The sequence below is a fragment of the Rhamphochromis sp. 'chilingali' genome (genome assembly GCF_963969265.1).
Source record: "Rhamphochromis sp. 'chilingali' genome assembly, chromosome: 15".
NCBI classification, from domain to species: Eukaryota; Metazoa; Chordata; class Actinopteri; order Cichliformes; family Cichlidae; genus Rhamphochromis; species Rhamphochromis sp. 'chilingali'.
Genome location: NC_137942.1, coordinates 14993780 through 15012745, shown reverse-complemented (window position 1 = coordinate 15012745; position 18966 = coordinate 14993780). Strand labels below are relative to the sequence as shown.

The following is an 18966-nucleotide window of genomic DNA, read 5'->3' as shown; positions in this document are numbered from 1 at the left end:
GTGGCCCACCCCACCCACCAGGCAGGGGACTTTCCCCCATTCTGCCTCTGCCATGAAAATCAGGTGCTTCCTGACAAGTCTAGACCCAGAGGACCCCTTCCCTCGCTGCATTTCTCCTTCACTGCACAGAACCACTCAGAGGGAGTGGGAGCATGAAGAGAGTAAAAGCAAGTGAGGAGAGACGATCTTGTCCGCCCTGCCTTTGCATATGGAAATGATATATTGAGGCTTGGGGTGTCTTTAGTGCATAAGTGCCTGAGACCCGCTGCTGCCTCTAATTTCATATAATTTCACATTTTGTCTTAAAAGGGGAGAAAATGTTCCCAAGTGAGCCAATGTCAAAGTCAGAATCGTAAACAACTTGATTAAAGGAATTCTAGCCTCCGCTGCCTCCCTCCTGGATAAATGATTTGAGTTGTGTGTCTGTGTGCATGTGTGTCGTCAGTGTGTGCAGGCAGAGCGTGCAGTCTGTTTTTAGTTCTGCCACTTATGTTTTGCTGCCGTCTCCGCAGAGATGAAACTTGCTCGTTAAGCAAGCAAATACAAACAGTAACGCATGTACGCTCTACCTCTAACACACACCGCACACACGCACACTCCAGCTTACACAGAGATGTTAAGTTGGTCTTCAGATTTGAAAGTCTCCCCATAGAGCTAACCAGACAGCCTTGCAAGGCTTAAAGGCTTAACATGTGTACATGAAATTACATTACAATACAGTAGATGTGATTTATACGAGTGCAGTAGGAACCTATGGGTGGGCCGGAGTAACATCGCAGGGTTTCAAAGAGGCTCGCTGCGGTGGAAGGAATGAAAATGATGCGTTTCCAAATTTCTATTTCTAAAATTTCAAGTTGTCATTTATTTTGTTGGTGAACATCTTTTTTCTCTTTGTCTTCTGTTTTATCTTGTCTACTTGGGAGGGCCTGAGCACATGTTTCATGTATAAAACTCTTCTGCTCCTGTTGGCCCCAGTGTTCACTCCTCCTGTGGCTAAAAGATGAACCAGCCTCTGTGTCTGTTCAGTCTTTGAGGGAGAGTCATCAAAGACTTGAGGTGTGGCGTGAAGCCAGACTAAACCAACTGTACCTTACACCCCATCTCCATCACCTTCATCTCTGTCCAATGTGGAAAAACATACACCACCAACCCGCCATGCACACATCCCCTCTCATTTCTCTGTATAATTTCTCCTTGTTTCCTTTCGTCTCATGTTCTGTTTGTTGACAGTTGTCTGTCGGTTTGTTAACGGCTTTGTCTGTAGCTATGTGTGTTTAAATACCAAGATGACACAACAAGGAAGGTATTGTATAAATGGCAGTAACACAATAGAAACAGTGTGGTTATCACAGGGAATGGCATTACACTGTTTACTCAATGTACACCCTGATAAGGAAGCTGGTAGGGTGGGTGGTGTAGTGAGAGGCTCTTTGGCTCTACATGATAAAATCATGGCCGTACTATAAACAAACTGTGATATAATGACTTGTGCGCGTGTCATTATTTTCCACTGGGCATGGTGTAAGGAGAAATATCTACAAGTAAATTCATCAAAGGCACCTATAAATAATTTCTGCTCATCTTAAAGGTTTTATATGAAATATATGAAGTATATAAGAAGTAAGAAGAAGCACTTTTTAGAGAACTAAAATAGTAAATTATAAAAGTTCTGAGATTTAAAGTATCTTTTTTTTAACCAAATAGTTCTTCTAAAATATTAAATTTATTCCTGATTGATCCATTTTCCATTTACCATTTTAAAGGTCTAAGTGACTTGGATGATCAACTGGTTACAAAATTTACATTTCTGGTGGATCACTAACTGGGGAGGAGACTGCGCACGATGCAGTTTAAAAATCACATAAATGTGGCTTGATTGGTTTTGAATTTCACTTTGATCCGTTGAAATTAATATTCAGTTTAAGGATCAAATATAGACGGTTATTCAAAAACCTAATGCAGTTAGACCCAATTAAGTGCAAAAAAGTCAGAAATGGCATAAAAAGCAGGAGCTGAGATTTAGGTGGGTTGCAAAGTGATTTGCAGTGTTCAGTAACTTTTAGCATGCTGTGTGCAGGATGAAGAAGCTAAACATGAGATCTGCCTAACTGAAAGCATAGATGGGTATCAGCTGAGTGGGCTGGCACTGAGATTATCTGGTATTCCATGGCCTGCAACATGCAACTGCATGCAACATGCAACTGTTGCTATAATTGTTCAAAATAATGTGTCTTGAAATGGAATGAACTAGTGACTGTAAATGTAAATTATGTGTAATTTAAATTACACATAATCATTTTTAAGATTTGGAGACACAGCAGACTCGGGACAGGAAAGCAGATGTGAGAACAATGAACCTGATGGCAGTGGCAATGCACCTTATGAGCTTCCAGCTAACTAGCTGCAGACACAGGCGCTCAGCATATTTTTCGCTGGGAAACACACCACACACACACACACACACATTTACACTCAGAGAGAAAGCTCACTCGTTGGCCTAAGTCCTTGCCAGAATACCACACTTTGTAAAAACAGCTTTACAAATCATTGACAGCAATAATTAACTACAGGTTCACATAATTGAATTCTGTTTCACCCCGTCTCCCCTCCTGCAGCTGCTGCTGGAAGCAACGAAGGAATGAAATGTGTAAGACAAGGAGAATCCTCTCAAAGAAAGGTTACCAGGGCGGACTGTGCCCTTAGTTTAACTATGCGCTTAAGAGGTGACATGAGTGCTGTGTAGGTCAATGCCAACTTTACTCTGAGCTGAAAGGTCCGAAAACAAACCTGCTTCAATCTCTGCTGGTTTTACACTGAACTGAACTTTCAGTTGGCCAAGGCTTAAATGCAAGAGGTAGTTTGAAAAGTTAAATGGGAACTCTCTAATTTATTCGGAATATGGTATTAGGAACATTTGAGGAAGTGTTTAGCTGGGCACAGACACACACATGGACAATATTTAGTCATTCTAATAACAACCAATCTGTGCGCGTGTGTGCGTGTGCACTTATGAGCAAAGATGAGGGCAAGGGCACAGTTCCTTGTGTTTCCAGTTTAAACATTTCGACATTCCTGCTAGATAAGCTCCCAGAGTGGGAAGTGCAAGAGGAGGCATTAATATTGACTTTTTTTACTCCTCTTCTCACTCCCTCCCCTCATTTGGCTTTCTTCATCTAAGAGGAGATGTAGACGCATTAAAATGGGAGGATACACTCCTCTGTGTGTTAAAGCGTATTTAGAGTATAAAAAAGAAAGCAAATGTTTTAAGTGCTTAGGGAGCCTTAAGTGGTTGACTGGGAGGAAATACTGCAAGCAAAGAACTGTGATTGATGACCGTAGAGAGCCTACTAATGGGATGTAGATATTATTTGTCTACAGTGTCATAGTGTGGATTTGTTTTAATGTTTAATATTTTCAAATATACCATAAAATTATGATAGCATATCTTTTCCAATTCATGGGTTAAATATATTTAAATACCTACCTACCTACAAATAACAAGCTCTACAGACCTAGAACCCCTTTGGTTATTTGTCTACTACTGTTAAAATGCCCAAAACGGAGTAATAGCATTCCTCTTTAATTATATAATATAGAAATTTCCATAGTGCTCAAATGCATACATTTATAGGTAGCCAGTATATCTATTTTAGTAATCAAGAGAGTAACACGTAAAGAAGAAGAAACTTTTGGCTGCTCCCTTATACAAAAGGGGGTCACCCTATCAGCTCCATATGTTTGATTTGGCAGAGTTTTTGCACTGGCTAGCCGGCCTAACCACAACCCTTAAGGGCTGTGTGATCAAACCAAGTGTCTTTAGCTTGTTAGTCAAATGTGTAAAGCATTACACTACGAAGAACCACAGCAAGCACTTTGTGTCCCAAAACTGTCATACTGTAATTTCACTCACAAGAAAGAAGATATTCAGTACTCCAACCTGTTTCTTTGCCGCTTATCTAACTAGGGGAAGAAGGAGAGCTGAAGCCTATCCCAGCTGATGTAGAGCAAGAGGCAGTGCACAGCCAAGGCAGATCCGACTCCATCACAGGGAAACGCAAAGAAAGACAGACAACCGTACATTCGCACATCTACATCTACAGCTAATCTACAATCATCAGCAGGTTGGAAGCTTTTCTGAACCTACACCACCACAGTACAGCCACAGAAAAAAATATACAGCTGTACTGATGTGTGCACAGTGGAAGCAATTTACCCATCAAGTTTTGCAATGTATGGTTGCTACAAACCAGCCTCTTGCATATTGTTACCATGGAGTTTACAGAAATACTGAGAGTCATCATGACGAAGTTCATACCATGAGGATGCGTCGGTAGCTGTCTCTGTCGATGCCCCACAGTTTCAGGTCTGTTTTGGCCTTGACGGTGGCAGCTCTAGGAGTCCCGTAGATGAGGGCCAGCTCTCCAAAACTACCTCCTTCTCCGATACTGGTCACCCAGTCACCATTCACATACACCTGCAGACAGAACAAAAGCAAAATTTATAAAGAGGGTCATATATAAGATGAGATGCTTCTGAAGAATACAAACATTTTCTGGGTACAGCTGTTTTGAGGTAGGAATTTAAAACTTTCTGCTATTTCAGCTACCCATCCAAAGACACTTTATCCAACACTTGGCCCACCATTCCCCCATCCCCCTTCAGTTTCCGGGCTGTTTGATTTTCTCACTAGGCTTGTCCCTAAGTATTTGATCCCCACTAAGCCCTCAGATGAGACCCTCTAAAATGCCCTCTATCCCTACCATCTCTCCATCAATCCCTTTTATTTTCTTTGTCTTGTCTTGTTAGAGTCATCCCTGTGATTTGGAAGTGATGGGAGGTCGGAAAGCTGTGTGGATTTGTTCGGGCTGTGTGTCATCTGAAACACACATTCTCATGATGCTTCATCACTTACATGTGCAGGAACACACATGCACAGCTCTACTGAGATCAACCACTGTAGCTCTACAGACAATGCAACCTCAGTGAGACTCATTCAGGCTGTCTCTAGGGCTGTTACGGTTTCAGCTGTCGACACACTATCCACTATCTTGTTGACTTAATAACACAGAGAGAGGCAGAGGGAAGCAGGGTTTATTCCTCTCTGGTGGTTGTTGTGAATTGCCAGAATTGTTGCAGGCCATTATTCATGCTCTGAGTAGACCACAGGGGACTCATCCTTCACTATACAGTGGCATGGCTTCAAAGAGATGCAGAGTGCTGACTTTGGTTACGTCAAGCCTAGAAGAGCAATTAAATGAACGCTGAGAAAGAGTTACATCAGAGCATACAGGTAGCATACAGGCTTTTTAACAGTCCAGTCCTCAGGTATCTCCTGACCTATGAGTCACTGTTTCATCCTCACTTTTGTACATGTGGTGTCATAAAGTTTCATGAACACTCTGTTGCAAATCCCGGATAGACAGAGCTGCTTTAATACTTGAACGGGAGCAAGAGTGAAGTTACTCCCAGTCGGGGCTGAGATGACAGAACAGAAAAGTTTGATTAACATGCTGTATGCTGTCTCTCACAATAAGTGAATTTTCAAGAGCAAATCGCATGTGCCTGTGAATAATTAAAGAACCAATGAATCAAATTTACTGGAAGGGTTAGATGAGTCATGAGTTTGTTTCTCTGCACAAGCCTGCTGCCCATACAGGTAGGTGCAGCAAAAAATCTGCATCTGTTTGGCATGATGTAATTAATTTCATTGCCAAATCCACTATAAAAATAAAATAAGCTTTCCTTTAAAATGACTGTTAAGGTAAGTAATTTCAACGATTACCCAAATAATTGTGATTAAACAACTATCAATATTTAATTACAGCTACCATTTCTTTGCCCTGATAAGATCATCTTACATTTTGGCATGAAAGCTGTAATTTCTTTAGCGGTGCACGCATATAAATACAGGCCGTAAGTGAGGAGATTTGAGTGCAGACATGGAGGGGTGTTTACAGTAGTGGCAGTGGTTGTCAGCGTTCAGGCAGTTTATGGGATGCTGGCAGATTTACACCCCAGCTTAATGAGAGACATCTCCACACTTTAATAACCTCGGCACTGATCTTGAAGCAGTTTAGCGCCTGGGCTTTGGCTGGGAGGCAGCAGCTGTCTGTAGAGATAGAGGGGTGGATGGCACGATGGTGATGAGGTGAAGGCGACACAAATGAACACGAGGTTTGGACAGGGGTGAGGTTGAGGGTAGGAGTGCAGGGTGACAGGGTCCTGGCTTTGGGAGCGTGTGGTGTCAGTCCAGAGGAGACGACCTCCGGCAGAACAAAAAAAGATGCACAGACTGAGCAGATGCAGATGTGGACTTAGATCAGATCAGAATTAAGAAATCTTAAGAGGGAACTTTATAAGATTAAACAGGCAAACTTTGTCTTGATTGTTGTAGACAGATTTTTGAGTTTTTCCAGATATTACCAACTATCTTTGCATCTAACGTGAATATAATCTTGAACTACATAAACAACCATGGATCCTTACTCTTACACAGGAATCTAAAAGTCTCTACCACCTCAGACGCTTGAGAGACTTCCAACTGCCCTCCAAGGTGCTCAGGAACTTTTACTCGTGCACCATAGAGAGCATCCTGGCGGGAAACATCTTAACCTGGTTCGGGAACAGCACCATGCAGGACAGACGAGCTCTACAGAGGGTTGTGCGGTCAGCTGAGCGCACCATCCGCTCCGAGCTCCCTGACCTGCACTAAATCTACAGCAGGCGGTGCTGGACCAAGGCCAGGAAGATCGTGAAGGACCTCAGCCATCCCAACAACAGACTGTTCTCTCTGTTGAGGTCAGGAAAGCGATTCCGCTCCCTGAAGACCAACACAGAGAGACTGAGGAGGAGCTTCTTCCCGCAGGCGATACGGTTTCTCAATCACACCACCACACAGTACTGACCCACACATATGGTTCTTACACACACACTGGACTTTCTGGACATTGTTTTTGCACAACACTGGTCACTATATTCTTCATTTCCAGTTAATACTTGTAAAGCTGCTGTTATTGTGTATATATTTATTTATATTTAGATTTCTTCATACATTCTTATATAGTTCTATATTGTGTATTGTGTATTTTGTTGTACAGTTATTTTATTTTCAACTTTAATTTATATATTTTATCTTATTCTTCCCAGTTAAATTTACCCTTCATTCTAATTTGTGTTGTACAGTTATTTCATTTTTAACCTTAATTTATATTTTATTCCTTCCTAGTTAAATTTACCCTTTTTAATTTTTCATATTTATTTCCTATCTTATTCATAGCCTTTCCTTTTTTGTTTTCTTTAGGTCACGAGCAGTTGTCCAAGCATTTCACTACATATCGTACTGTGTATGACTGTGTACGTGACAAATAAAATTTGAATTTGAATTTGAATTTGAAATAGCCCCACAACTTATCAAATGATATTTGACAATTCACTTTCTGAGGGTTCATTGCTACACCATCTTTCTATCAAGGCACCATCTCACTACTCCTACACTTACTTCTTCCTGCTCAGGTGGGTCAAACTTCAGCCAAGCTTGCCAACCTGCTTCTCTCCTCTTGCCCACTGTCTCTGTGCTCACTGTTGTAAGCTGATAAGGTCACTTCCTGTTTAACTAGCTTCTGTTTTATCTCCCTCCATTTAACTCTATCGCTCTGTGTCAGGCTTGCTAAGACAAAAGATCTCTCAGTTTGTGTGCCTCTCACAGCCAGTTCAAATCTATAGCAGTGCACAGATTGTCATCAGAGTGGAAGAGACCTTTGAAGAGAACAAAACATAGGGGCAATCCTACAACCTGCCCATTGTTAGAAGGAAATTTTATCTCTACGTGAGTGAAGAAGGCTGGGTTTTTCTACTGAGTCACAATCCTTCTTATAGACTACACATGAGACAGTAAATAAAACCATACTGGAATCCCCTTTAATTTAAATATTTTGCTTTGACTCATTCAAAGTACAAGTAAGAGTGTACTCTAAATGTGCTCTGACCCACTTACGTCCACTTCGCCTTGGTCAATCACATAGAAGTTGTCTCCTTCATCACCTAGAGGGGAGAAAGGAGGAGAAACACAGGTGAGCACAGATAAGACATCAATACCTGCTAGCTTTAAACCATTTAGAAAGCTTCCTTTACTTGCTTTTTTCCCCTTTTACTTTCACCTCCTGTTTATTTCTCAAATGTGGACTTTTTAACCAGTAAAAGGTGTCCCTATAATGTTTTCTTGTAAACAAATCTAGTTATGTTCTTCACAGAATGTATCCTTGAGGCCAAACAAACACATTGCTTCATTAAAAAAAAAAAGAAGATAAGCCTCTTAAAACTGCTTACTAGCATGCAATCTTCTCTCCATCTCTATCATCATTATCGTCCCCTGCAATTAAGTGTGACACTTCGCTTGTGAGCGTCCTTGTGCATGAACACAAATAAAGAAAAAGAGAGCATATTCATAAAAAAGTAGTGTTCAAAGAGGTTTAAAAACTCCATCAAGAACCTTTAAACTAAAATTGAAGCATTATAGGATTAAAGTATTTTTGAAGCCAATTCACACAAATAATTTGAGAAACTTTGGGGATTTGTGAATACTGGAATGTCTCTGTTTGGTTCTGGGCCCTCTCCGAAAAGCCAAAGAAACAACAAAAAAAAGAAACTGTTGGGTTTCTTGTCTGGATGTTATTTTTGTTCAGATCTTCAATTACCTACTTCAAGCTTCAGGGCACACCCAGCGTCAAAAGTGCTACTGCCTTCTCCAGAACGCATATTTCACTGGGCCTGCCAATATATTTGTGATATAAGGCTCTCACAAGCAGAAGAGTGCAACTGCAGCAGTGTTCATTACTGGTTCTTGGGTGGCTTAATAATGCAAGCTCTGAAACCAAAGTGTCTGAGCATGCATAGCTAGATCCTTCTGAAGTGTAAAGAACAGAGATCCATAGTATAGCAACCAACCACAGCCAGCAGCTTAATTTATTTAGTTCCTTATATTAAAGAATACCGCTTGTTATATTTACAAAGCTTGGAACTAAATGTGCTGTCTGGTCTGATGTTGTGTCACTGATATAAGTGTGGTGGGATTTCAAAGCGAACAATAACCCTCGAAGCGAGTCATGGGATCCGGATGGTTAATGTCCGTTAAAAGCATCTAGTCTGGAGATAAGGCTAAAAAATGGCAAGTGTTCCTTTAATTATGCTATCCATTACATAGGGTTCAGGGGAAATTATTAAAAAGGACTGACAGCCACAAACATGAGCAGCGCAAATCTCTCCCCACAACTCCAAACTGCAAATGCAAATCCATTCAGAGGTACATACAGGTAATGATGCATGAGTCCTGATGACACAAGTATGCATTTGTGTGCATTTAGCGGATACAAAGTGAGCTTGTATGTGTGTGTGCTTGTGTTTCTGTGTGCATGTTCACCTAAAGAGTTGAAAGGCTTAGAGCACCCCGTGAGTAAAGTTCACAGGAGTTCACACGGCTAATTAATACTGAGTGGAGGGGGCTCGTTAATCATACAGCTCTATTTGTCACACAAAACGCTCCTTGTCTATCTGAAGGTCTGTCCCAGTGGAAACCTCAGACACACACATATATACACCTACTCACAACCTGCTGCAACCTGGCCCTTGGCTATCTCCCTCTGTCTGTCTCTGTCTCTCTCTTTCATCTCATCTATCGGTCTTTCAGTTCCCTCTCACTGTGTCTTTCTTTTCTCCTGCTCTTCCTGTCTTTTATCACTTTGGTGCCCAATCCTTTGTTTTGCATCATTTCCAATCCCTCTGTGAGTGCAAGCAAATATTTGACCATAATGCGCACACACAGAGACACACTCACACACACAGGCTTTGTTTCAATACAAGCTATTTTAGGTGTTATGCTGCGACTCGAAAAGGACAACGCTGGTTGCATCCTCAGTCTCTCAGGTGCTTTGTAAACACAATGTCAGCATTAAAGTAAACATGTCCATCATCAAGTTGATTTCATCTTCGAATATTTTTTCCCTCATATAAAATTAGTAGGGCACCAAGGGCAATACTGCTATTCTGCATTTTTAAAGAAAGTGATCTGGATTTGATTCTAATTTTAATGCCATCTTTCTTTGATCGACTTCTATTTTTATGCAAAGTTTCATTATAGTCTTTGCATAATCTTGCTGACAAACAGAACAAGAATCAGCGCTGAAAACATCTTATTACTATTAATTGAAACAGTTTATGTCAGGAACAGCGGATGAACTTCTCTATAAGCAATATATTACAATGAAAATAGCTCTATGCTACATTTTGCATGTTATAATACAGTAAATCACCTCCTGTTTAAATCCCACTCAAACCTTACAGTCAATAACTCCCAGCTGTGTCTAAACAGTGTGTGAGTGGTCAGTGGCGTGGTTGGTTTCTTGATGGTGTACAGTAGTCCAGACGTTAGCAATGACATCAGCACTGCATATAGTGTATACCACACTCTATAGTGTATATAACAATGGACTGTCTGGGACTGGGACTAGGGCCCCCAGAAAAGTTAGCTAGACTTATTATCACCAAATTAGGACTGATATACTCCTGGATGCTGTCTTAAGAGAAGGTGGGAGAGACTGAGGGAGTGTTTGTCTAACACTAGCAGTTTTCCTGCACCTAGTGTCTGTATGAGTGTGTGTTTGTAAGGCATGCTCCACACATGTAAACTATGTTTTTCTGAGCAGGTGTGAACATAATATTATCTAGAACTGGGAATTTGTGTGAGAGAATGTTTGTTTTCAGTGTTTTAAATATGTGATTAAATGTGTCCACTTCTGTGTTTGATAGGAGCTTGTGTGGAGGAGCGCTGGAAAAATACAGTCTGGACCTGCTGATCTGTGTTCTGTCAAAGTCCAGGGATGCCTAGACTAAAGGTTTTGATGACTGCAGTTAGGCAGAGGAGAAAGACCTGGCATCTGGTGCAGACTGAGGGGAATGTTTGAGTGAGGCAATGAGAGGAAACAGGAGGGAATGTAGGAGTGGCAGAGGAAAAAAAAACAGGGGTTGCAGCACAATTGTAGTATTCTTTAAGATAAAGTCATCGAAGGTAATCAGTGAGAATAGCACTTTAATTGTTTCCTTTCCATTAAAGTGGCTAAGTCCATCAAGACGATGTAACTCCTGACCATGGCAGAGCATTCCAGCGTGTCAAAGATGGCTACAACCACTATGACATCACCAAATGGTTAATCTTGAAGCCTCGAGCTGAGCGTTTTGGCTGTTATAATTCTAGTGCTTTGAAACCAGATATAACAAGCAAGAGTTGAATTTGAGAGTGCAAGGTAACGCCACCCTGAAGCACAGCCTGTTTCATTATCATTTCTACTGTACTTGGGACCAGAATGAATGAAATGAACATCATTCAGTAAGACTAAGAAATACATTAGATAAGTGTTTACTAAGGTCAAAGGTCAAGTGAGCAATAAGGGTGTTCTTTCCATGGACTTCTATACAAGTGTTCTATACCACTGCTGGCCATTAGAAAGAATGTAGGCTTGAGGCACCTTTGCACTGGCTTCTCTTTTCAGACCTTTTACAGATTGTGAATAGATACACATGGTCATAATACACATTTATCAGGTATACCTGTCCATCTGCTTAGGGTGGTCTAAAACTGCAGATCTACTGGAATTTTCCTGCAGAACCATCTATGATGTGTGAGCAGCAGTTGAAAATGCCTTGCTGATGCCAGAGATTAGAGGAGAATTGCTAGACTGCTTCAAGGTGATGGGAAGGCAATGGTAACTCAAATAACCGCTCATTACAACAAAAGTATGCAGAAGAGCCTCTATGATGGACTACAACAGCAGAGGAAACTGAGGCTACAATTACCACAGGCTCAACAAAAACAGAAGATTATAAAAAATGTTACCTGGTCTGATGACTACTGATCTCTGCTGTGACACACAGCAGCAGGGTCAGAATTTAGGGTCAGAACAGTAGCACACCTTTCAGATGTGTTGTCATGGGAGATTTTAAACATGGCTGACAATCTGCAGCAACTGTGTGATGCCATCATGTCAGTATGTCCCCAAATCTCTGAGGAATGCTTCCAGAACCTTGTTGAGAGGAGCACCTCTGAGTGCAAGTTATGATGCTAAAAACCATTTAGGTTTCAAATTGAATCTTTTTGATTAGAATTTAAGGATTGTTTTTGTTCACCAGAGGAAAATAAACAGTAACATATTCCTGCTATAATTAAGTACGTAAACCAAGGTGGATTTTGCTCAGCAGGCTGACTTTAATCTTCATCTCAACAAATATTCATACAGACCTTGCTGGATAACTGTTTCCCCTGCAATATGGGTGACCGGGAACATGGCATCAAATATGTCACTGGAAGACAAAGAGAAAGGAAAAGAGAGAGAGTTAATAACGCATACCTGCTATTATACTATATTATCCCACCAGTTTTCTGAATTGTTTGCTGAGTTTCATGCACAAATATACAGTAAACACAAGACTTTTTGTGTAGGACTGGCATTATGGGAAAGACAGCAGCCATCATCACTTTGCAAACTCGATCAACAGGCAGAAAAGGCCAAAGAGACAAGCATGGGAACTCTGGGTGACCCCAATACACACTCAAACACACAGAGAGAGAGAGGGGGAGAAGCTTGCACAAGACACATGAATCTGAATGTGTACACAACTGATTTCTTTGTCCTCATCCATATCCAGCCACACACCCATTATTTCTACTTAGTGCCATCATAAAGAACACATTTATGCCAGTTATAACACACAGTTTAGTCCAACAAACCGACCACAGTTTATTTTATCATCAGTCTACAATATTGTACTTTTTTTTACTCTCCATTTCTGAAATTGTTCATTGCCATTGTTACTACTCTGTTACTACTGGTGTTTATTTTTGTTAAGTAGAAATACTAAACACATCAGAATATTATCATCACATATAAGAATTAAAACATTTCAGCCCCATGTGCCTCTTTACATTGGACCGGTACTGTGCGCAGGCTTAACAATGACTGTTTTGTTTCAGCCCATGATCAAAGCCCATATCTCAGAGTGTATCTTCCTTTAGAGGCACTGAGAAAACAAACAAAGTGATGGCTGTGTCTAAGCACTTAATTTCTGTTTCAGCCCACCAGGGAAAGCGCCTGTTAGACTGTTGCTAATCAGGCTGTTTAAATGCATGAAGCCGCAAAAGCCCCACTGCTGGGATGTGTTGGGACAAGAGAAAACTAAGTATCCTTCCTCTCCTCCTCTCTGCCTGCCTCACACCTTCGGGGTATATTTATCTATCTAATCAGTTGCATACCACCCCTCTCATAGAGAAACATAGGGAAAAAAAGAAAACAATAAAAGAGGGTCAGGCATATCAAAGACATACAAGGCCTGCTGAGTGAATGTGGGACAAGTCAGAGCCCATTCTCAGTTATGTTTGTGTGTGTGTGTGTGTGTGTGTGTGTGTGTGTGTGTGTGTGTGTGTGTGTGTGTGTGTGTGTGTGTGTGTGTGTGTGTGTGTGTGTGTGTGTGTCACTGAATGTGTGCACTTGAGCCAGTCTGTCTGCATCTAAGTGGAACGCTGCCTATGAAAACACACAGGTTTGCGCAAAATGATGTGTGGGTGTTGAATAAGTGTGCACTCCTAACAGTGCACAAGACTACGTAGTACTTGGAAATGAAAAGGCTTACACAGCCAAACTTACAGCACACTACAAACATTAAAAAAATGTTGCTTTGCATAAACTTTGCCATTTTAAGAAGAAAAAAGAAAGTAACGTAGGTCAACAGGTGTTGAGGAGAGATCTGAGGATGTTATTGAGTGGTTTGGAAGTGAATGGACCTGGCTGGTATTTGTTATGTGACACTGAATAAAAAGCAGACTTAAGAAGATGGATTTGGGCCAACTTCACCCACAGGTAGGCTCGGTGCATTGCAGCTGGCCACTGACTCACTCATACTTGAGGACAAGCAGCACACACAAGCACACATTCAAATAACACACTTACTCTTTGAAGTCTGCACGCACAACTAAAGGATGCCACACCCCCATACACCATAATGACGCATGCAACCAATCCACTCACAGACCCACAGTTGTGCAATTTGCCCACTGATACAACAATGCAACAACATATTTTCTGATGAACACTTGCATACTGGCACTGTGACGTGACACGCTCGCTCAAACACTTTGATGATGATGATTAGTCAGTCAACATCTGCACGAGTGCCCTCAACTCTCTTTGCATCTGTGGCCACCTGTGCTTGGCGTGGACTGTGTTTATTCAGGGAGCTTTTGAGAAGTTGGTTTGAGGTTATGTGCAATTTATATTGTGTGGCTTATGAAAATAATTACTTTGGAAAATGCCAGGTTTAACAGTGTAGACCAATTTAGAGGCATTAAGTGAGAAAACATGGAGAAAGTGCTGGAAGTACTCAAAACTCAGAACTTTAAGTTTTGACAAAACTAGGCACATAAGTGGCATCATGGTTACATTCAGCTGTGGTGGTGGTGCGTTGTTGATCACACGGGGCACGGCTAAGGAGGATGGGCAAGACTGGCCCACACTGCCACAGCAAGAGGATCAAAGGCAGTAAACTTGAGTTTACCTAATTACACTTGACCGCCTCTCTCCATCCACTCAGTACATGCATCAGTGAGCGCAACAAAGATGCATATGGAGGTAATTACTTCCCCTTGTCTCTACCCGTCTCTCTTTCCCTTTCTTCGTCCATGTCGGTTCCTGCTCGGTTTTTCTCTACATCTCCCATCTCAGTTACCCCTTTCTTCCTTGTAATTCTCTTGCTGCCCCACCCATTTCCCCATCTCTCGGTCTATCACCCCCTCTCTGCGTGTCTCAAATGAAGTGATTAATCTTGTCCTTTCCGCTACCTGTAGCCCCTCTGACCTTATGAAAAGGCAGAGCAACCCCACTAACAATGAGTGTGCTGTTCTGACAGAGACAGATAGAAGGAGAAAGAGGCAGAAAGAGACCCTGTAGACTGTGACGGGCCTAGGAAGCTCACCTCCACCCAATGGAGGGAGACAAAGCTTCTGTCATGGTTGAGCTATGTGGAGATTCTTCCTTAAAACATACACACATGGATAATCATTCACTCGTCCATGTGTACAGTGTTAAAACAGACCAAAAATTTCATTCATGTAAAAACCCAGATGTTAATTACGCTGGTAACACTGTCACATTAGTTTGATCTCATCTGAATTTTTACCATATGTCCAAACACACACACACACACAAGTCATGTGCAGCTGACATCACATGGATGGCACATTGCCCATATGTGTCTGTTTGTAGTGCCAGAAGCAGGTGGAGATGACACCTGTGGAATAATGTGAGCATAAAAATAAAGCAGCAGTTCAAGTTCAAAGCAGGGACCGCTAAGGCCAACAGATCAGCGCTTTTATCTAACAGCCTGCATTAAGCTGTGTTGCGCTGAATGTGAAAGGTTGCAACATGTACGCACATTGAGCATGTGAATTCATGCATGTACTGTGTACTGTACATGCAGTTGTGACAGGAAAAGCTTTTACGCTCCTTCACCCTCAGACATGCCCTCAAAAGTTCAGCAACAGCCTATTATTGTTCTCAAACACCCATAAAAATGTGGTTAGCTTGGAGGGATTCAGTCATTAATAAAATAAAATTAAGCGCTCCTTGTTGTAGCTGGACTGCTTGTTGTTCTTACAGGTTGACAATGACAGACTCCCTCTTCGCTCTCCTCTTCCCTCCTTTTTAATCTCTTCTACAGCCCAAATGTTTATTTGTTCAGCAGCAGACATCTTATCTTTACATTACTACATCAACACACAGCGCTGCCATTATACCATTAACACCAAAGGCCTCTTTAGGGGCACGGCATGCCGCCATGTCTTTGTGTTTCTTAATGGGCCGCAGAATGTTGAGTTACACAAGTCCTTAATGGGGAGCCCATCCAGTATGCTCTTTGTCTGGGTAGGAGAGGTTTTGCAATATCTGAAATAATCAACAACTCCACCACATACGGGAACTTCCCTGCTCCAAGTTGCGTCTCAGCTTGGCAGCAATGTGCCACTGGTTTGGCTGTTGCAGCGTTCATGCTGTAAGTGCTTGAAGGATTAATTTCCACTGCCACAGTTGATAGTAATTCAGACTGCTGACTCTGGCAAACCAGAACAATAGTCTTTGTTTTGCGAGTCTAATCATTTCCATTATATAAGCAATGATCTGGGGATACCAAATGTACACTGGCAATGAAAGTTAAAAAATGACTTCCTATTGTAAGACATGTTACAGCCTTTAAGATGCAAGTGAAAGCAGTGAGATGGAAATGCACCAGAGACAATGCCAACATCGTTATTCAGGTTATATGGCTGTACTATCTGCAATTTGGCGTCCAGAACAAATTTCTTCTTCAGGGACAACAAAGTAAAGTAAATAATGTATGCTGCGTACATACTAGTCAACAGAAATTAAGCCACCAAGGGGCAGGTTGCTTAGAATAATACACACAACTGCTCTGAGTTGGCAGCTCAGCCAACAGTCAGGATGATGTGTAAAGCAGGATATTCACAAACATGATCATATGCATGTAAAATTTAAGTTTTATAAACACCATGGTAAGCTAGAAAACCGCTCTGTGAGGCTGACTAAGCATTGTGACATTTAATGTTAGGCACACACAGCCAGCGTTCCTACCATTACCTTTGACACAATTACTTCTTTAAAAAAAAAGTACAGTTCATCTGTAATTACATCAACATGAAAGCACATTCCCTGACAACAAGCAACAGTATGAGAGAGTGAATGAGAGACAAAAAGGAAGAGATGAGGAAGGATTAATCATAAAGCAATGAAGCATTCAAGGAGAATATTTATGACATAAAAGCTCCAAGCACGCTCCCTTATTCATCACGAAGCACCACCAGCAAGTGGAAGAACCAGGTCATGCCAGCTGCTGCCAATTTCTTCACACTGGCCTTGAGACTCCTAAGGAAACTGTGTCTTATTTGATCAAAACAAACCACAGATATCTCCTCCAACCAAATCAAAAGTGTAATGAATGGCAGTACAAGAGCAGGCTAAACATACTCAAAGATTTTATTCTATTTATAGTATAAAAGTTACACTATAAGTAGTATAGTATGTAAGTGTATATTAAATTTAAAGCTATAATACTTAAACATAAAATTATATGCAACGTTGAACATTTCCACTGCAATTTTAACAATTATTTTTCAACATTTTACACCTACTGGGATGATTGGACCTGAGTACACACGGAAACCTTGCAGCACAGCACAGAGGTGGTCCCAGCCATTCATGCATGGACATAACAGGTCATGGCTAGTGGCAATGAGCACTTAGGGATGGTCAACAATGTGGGAGAGGAGGATGCCAAAGGCAGATGACAGGGGAGAGAAAGCCTTCATTTTTTCTCCATTTCTCCATACAATTTAACAGACTAATATTTTTATTTTAAAGATCTGGTGCAGTCTCACATTCACATGGTTTGAAGACTCAGATAGCGTGCAATTTAAATAGTGGAAACCAACAGAGGCAACGCAGTCCACTGTGTTAAACTCACACCTGGCTCCACAGGTTTACAAGGGGTGTAAACGTGAATGCATCCTGTTGCTTAAAAACGTAAACGTGTCCCAGTATGTACACACTAGAGAATCTAACCACCTAAGGGCCAGTGCATTTATGCTGGTGATCTGGTTGACCTGCAGACTTTTACTGAAATGCTGATGAAGGAAACTGCCATTTATGCACCCTGCACTGATTGGACCACCTCAGAGAAAAAAAGAAGGGGTTGAAGACAGACTGTTAAAGTCTAAGCATGTATTTAGGCTCCTAAATCCAATTTATGTGGATTTAAATGTACTCAAATGCCATGGTAAGGCAACATGATTTAAATTAGTTGTGTTTACTTTTTACTTTCAGACATGTTACACAATTTGACATTTATTGACAGTGTAGGTGAAGTACAAACTGAACATCAATGTTACTTTATAAGAGCAAAACTTTTCTGATTCTGAACTGTCAAAAACATACTCGGCTAGTGAGCAAACTACACAGAGTGTTTGACAAACATGTGATATACAAAGTGCCATCATGCAACTGCACTGCTCATGCTTTGGATCCAATCCATTGAAAACTACATTTTTATAACAGAAGTTGTGCATTAGTCCAGTTACAGAACGAGGACACAGCAGAGGAAACTACTGTAAAATCCACCTTATACAACTTTAGACCCCAGCAGTCATTCTCCCAACTGACACAAAAAATGACAAAAGGAACAAATAAGTAAGAGCCCATGTTACTATGGTAACAGGGACAAAAAGCCAGTCTGGAGGAAAAGTCTAACAGACACAGTAGCTTTCCTTAAACCTTTGAACTTAATTGAGTCAGTCAGATAAAATATCAGGTTTAACTGAACTGGAACTGGCGCCTTAAACCCTGCCAGACTGTGGATGTCCATTTCAGATGGACCAATATGGCCTTATCACCTTCTCACATGCCTGGGACCTACAATAGCACCAGTTATTTCCTCTCACCTTATTTCTTCTTGCACAGCGATGTGAAGGTTTAGCGAGAGAAACCACAGAGTCAAGTTTCTTTATGAGTTTTGAGAAGCATCCAGCAGAAACAGGGAGTACCAGACAACTTGGGACTTCTACCAGACCAAGCTTAATCAACACCTTGTTAACACACTTGTTTTTAAATAAACATGCAAACATATACTCATATACGTGCTTACAAACCCTATTTAACGAGAATTTCCAAAGGTCTTAAGAGCTACGAGTGATAATTGTGTAAAAGTAGAGCAATCTCATTTCCCCTCCATTACTGCTGCTTCAAACGCTCTCTCTCCCAGCACGCACAGAGCAAAGGTATACACACTCGGGTTGTTATCAGGAAGGTGAGAGCCAGTGTTTCATGGCAGAGGAAGAAAGAACCAGACTTAGGAGAAAGAGTA

General features: G+C 41.3%; 1 protein-coding gene across 1 annotated transcript in view; it reads right to left on the bottom strand.

The window, feature by feature from the left end:
* prkar1b (protein kinase, cAMP-dependent, regulatory, type I, beta) overlaps positions 1-18966 on the bottom strand; it is a 65010-nt gene that overhangs the window by 13379 nt on the left and 32665 nt on the right. Inside the window, exons 5-7 of the mRNA XM_080905540.1 lie at positions 12287-12348; positions 7994-8040; positions 4316-4474 (exon numbers count right to left, since the gene is read on the bottom strand). Coding sequence (XP_080761666.1) covers positions 4316-4474; positions 7994-8040; positions 12287-12348 — 268 coding nt within the window. The remainder of the gene's footprint in view (positions 1-4315; positions 4475-7993; positions 8041-12286; positions 12349-18966) is intronic.